The sequence below is a fragment of the Micrasema longulum genome, unplaced genomic scaffold, assembly GCF_059751315.1.
Source record: "Micrasema longulum isolate JH-2025_06_02 unplaced genomic scaffold, ASM5975131v1 h1tg003563l, whole genome shotgun sequence".
NCBI lineage: Eukaryota > Metazoa > Arthropoda > Insecta > Trichoptera > Brachycentridae > Micrasema > Micrasema longulum.
This window is the reverse complement of record NW_028280608.1, coordinates 768-11,807: the sequence shown is the minus strand read 5'-3', so window position 1 is coordinate 11,807 and position 11,040 is coordinate 768. Positions and strand designations below refer to the sequence as shown.

General features: G+C 33.2%; 1 protein-coding gene across 1 annotated transcript; it reads right to left on the bottom strand.

The window, feature by feature from the left end:
- Positions 1–10,122, bottom strand: LOC148270703 (chitin deacetylase 7-like). Its single transcript, XM_088242279.1, has 6 exons — positions 9,955–10,122; positions 8,506–8,818; positions 6,806–7,073; positions 4,877–5,063; positions 3,091–3,225; positions 1–136 (listed from the first exon to the last, which is right to left on the bottom strand). Exons 1-6 carry the CDS (start codon positions 10,120–10,122, stop codon positions 59–61), a joined length of 1,149 nt encoding a protein of 382 aa, XP_088098405.1. The 3' UTR covers positions 1–58.
- Positions 10,123–11,040: the final 918 nt, after the last annotated feature.

Here is an 11,040-nt window from a genome sequence, read left to right as displayed (position 1 = left end):
TATATGAGCTTCAGTAAAATGTTTGATATTTATGGTAAATAAATTAATATTCAGAAATTCAATTTCCCAAGGGGTTGGAGAGCCAGGGGTAGTTCTGAGGACATGTTGGTTCGCAAATTTTCATCCAGCGAGTTTGCTGAAATCACAGAATAAATTGTTGAAATGAAAAACAGTTTGTGCGTAAGACTGATCAACTTGCCATCACACGGTCGGTAAAATTTAGAGAAAATAAAACGGGATTCAATTCCCGAATTTCTGCATGTAATACAAATGACTGCAAGTTTTCTCTATGATTATTCATTGATTCGTTTTTAGTACAACGATATATTAAATTTAAACACTAATATTTTGTAGCTCAATCACAAATAACTATCGACGTGATAACAATTCCTCAGCATGGTTGTTTAGCGTATTCGCAATCACAATGCAACATCCGTGAACACCTAATATTCAATGTCAAAATATTTACGTTTCACGACATATAATCCTGCTGCGCAATCACGTTTGAATTTCACCGGTGTGAATATGAGAAATATTCCAAAACTGCTATTTTTATTTATCATGCTATTTATTGCATTAAGCCGGCGGTTGGCAAGCCAAATGTCAAGAAAAGCAGTCGCCATAGTAATTGTAATTTAATTTTCTTTTTTTGTATTAGATACTCCTTACTATTTTGCAAATGCAATATATTGTAATAACGCTGATTTTTCGCCAATGAACTGTATTTATTAACGAGGAAATAAAAAAACAAACCGACACGAGCGTTGACTTAGAGATTACACACGCATTGACTAATGACTGCGATAGCTTAAGCATGTTCATTATTATTCATTTTGATCGCTCAAATGCCTAAGCATGTTTTTAAGCACGTCGATAGTTACTTGTGATTGAGCTACTGAAGTATTTATTTTTAAATAAATTAAGGGGCATGTAAAATATTGCTCTATAGCTACGTGAAAAAAAAGCATTATAGTTTCAGATCAAGAACGATAGAGGAAAGAATGTTGTGCATAGTTAGTGCTACAGACTGACAGATGGAACAAATACTTATTTCTTGTCACGAAAAAGGGGACATTGAGATTAATTTTAGAGAGTAGAGAGAGTTAAGCAATAAGTGTATAAAATGTAATATTATATCGAGATTTTTGAAATCAATATTCTGTACATTAAAAAAGTTTTTATTTAAGTTTTGTGAAAGCGCCAGCACTAGACAATTGACCTATTTAATTTAATGAAAATATATATTTATTGTTAGAACCAGGTTGTGGTCCCGCGGTAGTATTATGGACTCACGGACCAAAGGTTCCAGGCTCAAATCCCACTCTACCACAACTCTTTTTTCATTTTTCCAACACAAATTATTTACGACTTTAGGAAATGGTCTGAAGTGTTAATATTTGAGTTAATAATAAGAATTCTAGAATTTTTTATTTTTTTAATTAAAAAAAATAAACCAGGGGTTTAAATCCATAAATATTATTATATTTTTACTATTGAATCTCAGCCAAATTCAGACGAACGCAGAAGCATCCTGAGTATATTTTATTACCATATCATTAGCAACTAACAAAGCAATTGTTTTCTATGTCACGCTCATAAGCGCCGCGTCTGAGCGCGAGAGAGACAGATATTATTTTCATAATGCGTATGCCGTGCGATGTCATACCATGAGCTTATTCACAGATAGTGCACAATGCGTTTGTGTAAGTATTGCGAATGCGTCAGCTTTAAAAAATCCAACAGTATCTTATGTTAAATTATTATGAAAATAAAACTTTGTTATTAGTGTTACACAATTTTACTATTTTAATAAATTCTACTTAATGTCCTATCGCTCATTGATCATGTTTTCATATCTGTACTTTAGATAACTATCCATTCATATGCTAACACCTTAGATAAAGGGGAAAAAACCCCCTGCTCTAAGTTTCACTGATTAATTTGTTTATTTTTTGTTTAAATTCTATGACATTGTGAACAATATTCTGTGTTTACTATCTTCGTTTTATATCACCCGTCGATAAGAGGAGTGCTCTTCTGAAACTATAACAATAATAATAATAATATTTGGCTAGTTTATATACCGCCATTTTTGTAAAAAATCACCTCAAGGGCGCTTTACAATTGTATACCTAAACTTACATTCTAACTAAACTAAAGTAATATATTATATTTCCAGATTTAAAATTGAGGGTATGATATTCTAAAGAAGGTGGATTTTAGTTGGGATCTGAACTGACTGGGACTGTCGATGATTCGTAAGTTTGAAGGCAATTGGTTTCAGGCAGAGAGGCTGGCGGCGGCAAAAGCACGATCTCCAAATCTAGTGTTTGGGGAGCGCCGGATTTCGAAAAGTTTTCTTCTTCCCGAATCAAATGCTGACCTAAGAGTAGATTTTCTTCGACATGTATTTTCCCTAATACAAAGGTCCGATAGGTATTTTGGAGCCATTTCATGAAGGGATTTGAATACTGTCCAGCAAAGCTTGTATTCAATTCTCTCTGGGCTTTTTAACAGTGCAAATCTCGAAGTTGTTGTGAGATGTGAGAATATTTTTTACTCCCGTAATAAGCCTTGCTGCTGCATTGAAAACAGATTGAAGTTTATTAGTTTGATATTTTGGGAGATTTGCGTATATTCCATTACAGTAATCTAGACGCGAAACGACATAAGCATTTACAAGAGCTTTAGTTGCATCTTAGGGAATATTTCTCCGCACGGATTTGATCTGTCGGATATGTAAGAACCCAGCACTTGCCGTTTTATTGACCTGAGTATGAAGAGAAAGATCTGAATCTAAATGAACACCCAGTGGTTTAACAAGAACGAACAATAGTAATGTTCTTGTAAAAGAATAAAACTGTGTAACACTAATAACAAAGTTTTATTTTCATAATAATTTATAATGACGTGTTACGAAGTGAATGCCGATTCAATTAAAAATAGTATGTTATGTTTTTTATGCGCCGTTCGACGAAAACACAAAAATTAAGGTTTGGACATTTTTTAATTAAACCTTTTTCGGTTTAAAGTTAAATGATGGCAGCGTGGTTCGATATGTATAGTAAAATTATAAAAAAAATCACTTACTGTTTCTATACTTAATTCGCAGACTTTTGGAACACACGTCGGAGTGTATTTTGACTTGCACTTTGTCGAGTTCGGTTTCATCTCTGACGCTGGAATAGGTTTCCTGACCCAGTCAATTAGTTCGGACCCCGACACCTGAACAGGAGTTATTCAGAAATTAAGAACACAATTACGATACGTTTGCATTTTTGCATGAAACTTCGGCTCTGCCGAAACCTGCGGTCAAGGAGTGTCGGATCACGTCGGCTGTACTCGGGAGCATCTTACGGCTGTTCTCGTGAGTTCTGAGATCTTTCATATTTATATTTTTGTAATTCCTTTAAAGGTAACAAATTAATGTTCCTAAAGCGCATATTGAAGAACTGTTACTAATAATTGTTAAAGAACACTTCTTCATACAATTACTAAATTTTTTAATAAGATTCCTAAAATCATTTTAAAAGAAAATGTTGACAAAGATTTTAAGAAAAATATTATTAAATGGTTAATGTGTAACAGAGCTTAATATTGATTATCATTTAATGTCATCTATTTAAATTTTTATAAATAAATTTTGTGTGAAAATTAGGTATGCTTTTAGTTTTTAATAATGTTTATATTACTTTTTAAATTTATATAATTTCTCTAACGTTTCTCTTTGTAAAGGAAAAATAAGAAACCTGCTGACAAGCCGGTTTCGCGGTTTAGTGGGTTTCATTATTTTTCCTTTAATATTTTCTGTACATAAAAAAATATGCCTTTTATTTCATTATGTATTTTATATAACACTTTTTCAAATGAAATCGTAAGATATTACAACAGAAATTAAGATAAGGTAATATAGAAGTCTAGGCATCTACAGGGCTTATGACCTGTCAATGGCTGGTTTAAGTGGCCACTTTACACACTGTGTAACATTCACCATTCTGCCCATATTTGAACATATATATACCTTAAATTCTTTCATTTGTTGATGTTTGTGAAGTTAATGAGCTGAAACGGTTTCATAAGTAAAGGTTTCAGCTCTTTAACTTCACAAACATCAATAGATGAAAGAATTGAAGGATAGGATTATAAGTCAGTTTGTAGTCCATGATAACTCACAGAAGTCTTATGGACTTTACTACATCCAGTTTAGAACTTAGATTTAAAGGTATTCAAATGAGGAGTTTTCGAAAAATTTCAACCGACTATTTAAATACACTATTGGAAATATCTGAAACTAATCCAAAACGATGAAATTCATGATGAATACTATTGGGAACAAAATAAAGTTTAAGGACAATACATGGATTATAAACCTTACTGTAATAAATAACACAATATCCGAAATAAATCCAAGATTAATTTTAAAAATCTATGAAACTTGCGATCATTCGTAATCAATTTAAAATCTTTTAAAAATCTGCCTATGAAATTTGAAAAAATAATTGCGTTAATAACAATAATTGTTGTATGTTTCATACAATATGAAATCATATTGTTATTTCAGGGTCCTTTTTACTAGGATTACCTGTTCTGGAAAAGGCTGTGCACCGTACAACTATTTGTTTGAAATTTCTTTGTCATTTATTTCCCGAAATCTAATTTTAAATTTTCTTTGGGAAAGCATATTAAATATCTTCGCAAAAAAGGAGGAATTTAACATGTATATATTACTTGTCAATATAACCTTTTTTGGTACAACAAAACTTTGAAAAAACCAAGAACACAATTGAAAATTTCGTATTATAGTTAAGTTCAGCAAACCTTACCAATAGCACAGTTTAATATTGGGCCACGTTTTTAACAAGACTATGAGACTTACCAAGAACACATTTGGTAATGTTTGCAAGTAGTCTAAAAACTCTATAAAAGCTGGTAATCTGTTCTCGTTTACAGACGATTCCAACCAAGCTGAATGGGCATAAAAGCCAAACGGCGCACGGTTTCCCTTGTAATGTCTGTTGAATTCACTAATCATCCATTTCTTGATTCCTTCCTTGTCAGTTGGTCTGAAAAACGAGAAAAAAATAACTACGTATTTGAAGCACTAAATTTGTGGCCATTTATTTAACATTTTTTTAAAAGGTTTTTTTTTCAATTGCCGCCCGGTAGAAAAGCTTAGAAAAGCTATTACGTGCTAAAAATTAATACAATCCTATTTTAAATATCAACAGTGTCTTCTTCTTCTTCTTCTTTAGCTTTCTGTCCTTTATGGCCTCTTCCATATTTTTCTCGGTCGGTTGATGCTTGCAGCCAATTTTTATCCCTTACTAATTTATTTAACATTTCTTATTTTGTCTCTTGGGCTTATACCAAAATGGATCTTTCCATGGATCGCTGTGGGCGTTCGAGGTTTTCTACATTTCTTTTTGTAAGGGCCGTGATCTCTAATGCATTTGTAGTCACTGGCAGTAAACATGATTCATATGTTTTCCTTTTCAGACAAATCGGAATCTCTTTATTTTCAAGAATGTGCCTAAGTTTTCCAAAAGCTGCCCAACTCATTCCTATTCGTCTTGGAAGTTCCGCCATTTGATTTACTTTGCCCAGTTTTATATCATGTCTAAGATTCCATTTCGAGGTTTTTATTGTTAACAGTGATGATCTTAACAGTGTCAAACTAAATTTAATACATATAATAGAGGTAATAAATTAATCAAGTCTTTTGGATTTAAGCTTTAAGCATTATTTTGCGTTTGTGGAGAAATGAAGAAATGCACTGCTTCTAGCTACTTTTAAGAAATGCCCGAAACATTAATATATATCCTTAGATAACCTAACCTCCCTTCATTTTATTTTTATTTTTAAAAAATCCTCTTCTTTCTTTGGTTCCTTTTTCTCTCTCCTTTCAAACTCATTATCTGATTCTGACTCATCCTTTATTATGTATACCGTAATGTACTTTTCTTTATATCAATATGTGCCAGTTTTAGCTCCCCATTTAAGAACAGCTGTTATTTTTTATTAATCAGGTTTTTTCGTGTATGTATCTTTTGAGGTAAAAAAATTGTCTTTTAATACAAATTTTTGACTAGTCTGTATTTTAAGTGGCTGGAAAATGTGGCTTTTAGCAATAAATCCCCCAAAAAACTTATCCTTTGTAATTAAATATATAAATAAATAAATATGGAGTGATGGGTGAGGGTGTTGAAATTCGATAATTTGTATTTGTTTTCATAAAATTTGACAGGAGCGAACTATTAGAAATATTCCACTTTTGTCTAATTTGCTTTCAACTCATTTAAATTAATTGCATACCAAAGTTACAAACTGAGTTTGAATTTTGATTTTGGAGTTTTTCCTTTATATTTGTAGTAATGATTCATCAAAGATTCTTATCCAAATTTCATATGAACGAAGGTTGTAATTGAAAATTTCCATCCAAATGTACGTCAAGATGCATAATCAAAGATCCCAATCCAAATTACAATGTTTATCGTTTCATAACGTATAATATTTATGAAAATTGAAGATATCTATCAAAATTACATACTAATGCACTTCTTAACATGTTATCGAAGGTATTCATAACATTGAAATGTTTTCATAGTTCCAAAGTTTTTTAATGCATTTCATAAAGGCAATAATGATAGAAATTAAATATTTGAATTTGTTTCGATTTAGCTAAATTAAAAATTAGTCTATCACGACCCAAATAGTCTCGATATAATCGTTCTAGTTGACATTCATACTAAAGCAACCATTTATCATGCTACAGGTATATTAAACTTGGTTGTTTCAGCTGACTTACATGTCAACGCAGGCATCTACCATGGAACAGATAGTGCCAGATGGGTTATTCCAGCTGATCATGGGAATCACCCATACTCCAGGGAAGGACTCGTCAGGGCATGGCGGGATGGTGCATTCCTGGGTACTCAGGAAGTCGACTGTGTAGGGCCACATTCCAGAGTCAACGACAGGACGAGTAGTCCACGACAAGTCGTATAGCAAGCCAGCCTCCTTCATCATATTGAAGTGGTTGTTTCCAGCCATTTGGAGAAAGGGCATGCGAAGTCCTGAAAATTAAAAAGACGTTATCAAATGATGGGTTTCTTTGCGGAAATTCGTGAAATAAATCCACTTCGTTTACTAAACTAATTCCCAATTCAATCGCTTTATCGACATTTTTGGACTAGCAAAACTGCGATTAAATTTATGGAGACCAGATTGTGAATATTTCAACAACGCTAAGCCTCTGCTGACAGACATGGAATATGTTAAGTAAAGATAATAATTTTCAACAATGTTTTGAAATTTCCAAATTTTTTCAGACATTCATGATTTCCTCCCTAGGGAGGTATTTGGATCTAAATTTGTTGCAACAAAGAGGGAAAACATTTTTGAGAAAGGAATATGGAAGTCTAGACATTTAAAGGGCTTATGACCTGTTATTGGCTGGTTTTAGTGGCCACTTTATGCACTGTGTAATATTAACCATTATGCCTTTATTTAAACATTCATATATTTCAACTCTTTCATCTGTTGACTTTTTTGAGGTAAAAGAGCTGAAACCTTTATCAAGTGGGTGAGATTCACCCAGCAGAGAAAATCCAGCCTGTCTGCGAAAATTTGGACATACTTAAAATATTGTAAATTGAACTAACTTATGTAAAAAGTATAAAAGTTGTTTTCAGGCGTTGTCTAGTAGGTGAATCTGTTCAGCCGGATGAATCTCACCCATTTGATGAAGGTTTCAGCTCTTTTACTTCAAAAAAGTCAACAGATGGAAGAGTTGAGGAAATATCAGCCACTTTCCTTATCCAGTGCTTCGGAAGATGTAATAAAAAATTCGTTAAGTAAGATTCGTTAAGAAGTAATAAAAAAAATGGCAATTCGTTGAGAAAAGGGGACGTCTAATTTATATTAAATGCCGTTATGCGTAAAAAATATTAAGTAACAGGATTCAAGTGAACAAACGCAGTTTTTGCACCATTTCTTTGCGTAATTTCAACATAGTCACGAGCAAGAATGACAATATCCGACTTGTGACTTTGACGCAAATCGACAAACTCACGAAGGGACAATAAAGCATTTATGTAGAGTTAAAATCAATAAAAAACGCGGTTCGTAAAATAAAACACGAAAAATATGAAATTGTAAAGACGATGAATCACGCGCGGAAGGTTCCGCGTTCGATTCCCGATGAGAAAACAAACATTTAATGTGATTTTTCTCAATCCTGGGTGTTCTGTGCTGTAATTCACCACTGTAATGGGCCTCCTGGCCTGTTGTTGTGCAAAAAAACAAAGGAATTCGCTTTCAACGAAAAAATACTGGTCGAAGTATAAGCAAAACCTGTTAGGAAGAGCCGTATTTTTTAAATTTTTTGTTGAGTATTTTTTGACCAAGAAACATCCTTCCTTCTACCTGTTTCCGCTGTTTCTCCACATTTCTTGATGCCCGAGGATGTGTTCTAATAAGATAATACTGTTAAAAATAGGGCCATACCCTTGATGTCTTTTTCTGGGACGTGCGCAAATTTGTTGATGGTCTTGATTTCATCCGCGAACTCCCGTTGCAGGGTCTCCAGAGTCGCGTTCTTCCAGTAGTCAGTAAGGGGTCGGTGCGTTATGGAGTGCAGGCTGATCTCCATGGCGTTGGCGTGCAGCTCGTGCACCAGAGAGTAGTCCGTGTATTCGTGAGAGAGGAAGAAGGTTGAGGAGGCTGGACACCCGTTGGGGTTCACGCGATTGTATAAGGATTTGCGGTAATGCTCTATGTTGATGACGTTGACGTCATCGTCGAAAGTTACCAGCACGAACTTAAAAAAAAACACAATATCACCATCTTCATACCATCATCTATTTATTTATTTTATTTATTTGACGGACTTATGCAGTCCATTCTAACGATGGTAAATACAATTTCTTATAATGAATTTTTAAAACTATAAAGACTTCCACTAAAAAAGTCCAGATCTTGTCTCGAGTGTTAACTCGAAAGTGTTAACTTTACATACATATACATTATAGGGTGGGCCAAAAACTTTTTTTTTCCGAATTTTGAAATGAAATGGGTCTAAAAAGTTGCCTTTTGGATTACTCGGGATGCAAAAAATATATAAAAAAATATTTGATACTATTTTTGGCCCTCAACCAGAACTTGAAGTTTTCGAAAAAGTAAATTTTTTGCCCTAAACCGGCTGTCATTTCGTATTTAAGTAAGAAAATCAGTCTAAGTAAATTGTATAATCTGCATTAAATCTTATTTTAAAAGCATTCAAGGGCGTGAGTTGCACTTTGTTTTGTAATAAATGGGTAGCATTGTTTTAATGTGCCATTGTTTTCGTCAATTTTAGTCAGGCGCTCAACGGAATCAGTTCTGCGGAGAGTAATTTTTTTGCATTTCGGTAGTTTTAAAACGTGTTCGAATTCGTAATATGATTAAGTTATTACATTTAAATCAAGATTAAAATGTCATAATCTAAATGTTTGAGTTGTTCCTTTATCCTTCTTCTTTCCTTCCCATCCCCTCTTCTCTCTTCATAGAATAGTGTTAAATTTTTTTTTAATATTTTTATTTTGTTAATCTTTGTTTTTAATTTTTGTATAAAATTGTAAGATTCAATATGTCCATGTATTTATAATTTTCTCAAATTGAACGGTTTGGGTAGGTAAGAAGAAATTGCCTTAAGGCAATATGCCCGCCCTTACATGTATATAAATTGTCAAAATAAATAAATAAATAAATTACTGACTAATTTGTCTTTAAATAATGAAGGAGAATACATTATTGACTAATTTGTTGTTCTTGTGAAAAAAACGAACACAAATTATGTTAACATCTAATATAACGTATTAACCGTTTGTGGTGACTATTCAAATAGCTCTCATTAGGCGCTTTACTCTTACGTAGAGATAAAATGACTTTTGATTAATTGAGGGATTAATTAATTACCTGAGGCGTGTCTTCAGGCTTCAACCCTCCAGGAATATCGTGATCAGAACACCTGCAGTTCGGCAGAAGGCACTCCTTGGGGTCGCACTTACTAGCGAGCCTGTTTCCCCACCCCGGCATGGCCACAGCACCTAGGCCGAGCATCGCCAGAAGCACCAGGACCTGCATTTCTTTACTAAATAGGTGCGAGCAGATCAAAGAAACTGATCGAAGCACTCCAACGGAAACTTATGTATACTAAGCACACTCGCTTTTATATCAATATCTTCCCAGTATCTAAGAAAGAGTTCGTTACGCAATTAATACATTCATTTTACATTAATTTTGTGTAATTTCGTCGTTTGTCTAATCTACGCAAAATTATCTTTGTAAATCTCGATCGCATGTCATCATTTGATCTTGTCCTTTACGAACATATCTTGGCCACATATTATATCGATCAAAAAAATGTTATATACATTATTATTAATATTTAAAGCATGAACTTTGTGGTCAAACATTTAAACTGTTATTAAATATTTGTACATAACCACTTACCGACTTTTCTATGTCTACCGGTTTCGGGACGTACCCGTCTCTTCGCCAAGACACCAATTAAACCAACATGCAAACCAACATGCAATAATAAAGAAAATAAAATAGTTCATAAAATAATTCAGATTACATTACTTTGCAGATAAAGATAAATGTTAACTTCCCATTGTGATCGGGGCCCTGTTTTAAGGTAGACAGTATTATATAATCACTAGATCCTCAACACATAAACAACTTAAACAAATACAAACTAATACCGCTTTCAGACAAAGGGATTTTGAGTATTATTCAATTAAAATCTATAACCTACTTCCACTATCTATTAAAGCAATTAGTAATGAGAAAATGTTTAAAAAGGCTATAAAAAAATGGATAGTGGAGCTAGGTAGAAGTAAAATGGATTGTCTCATTCGCCCATACCAATGCTGAATCAACTGCTCCACAACTGTATGGCTTATGTTAGGTTTTTGTTGTTTTCATTGTGTGTTTTTTAATATAAATAATATAGATGTATATAAATACCTTGTTTTTAAAACTGTCTGAATATTTGTT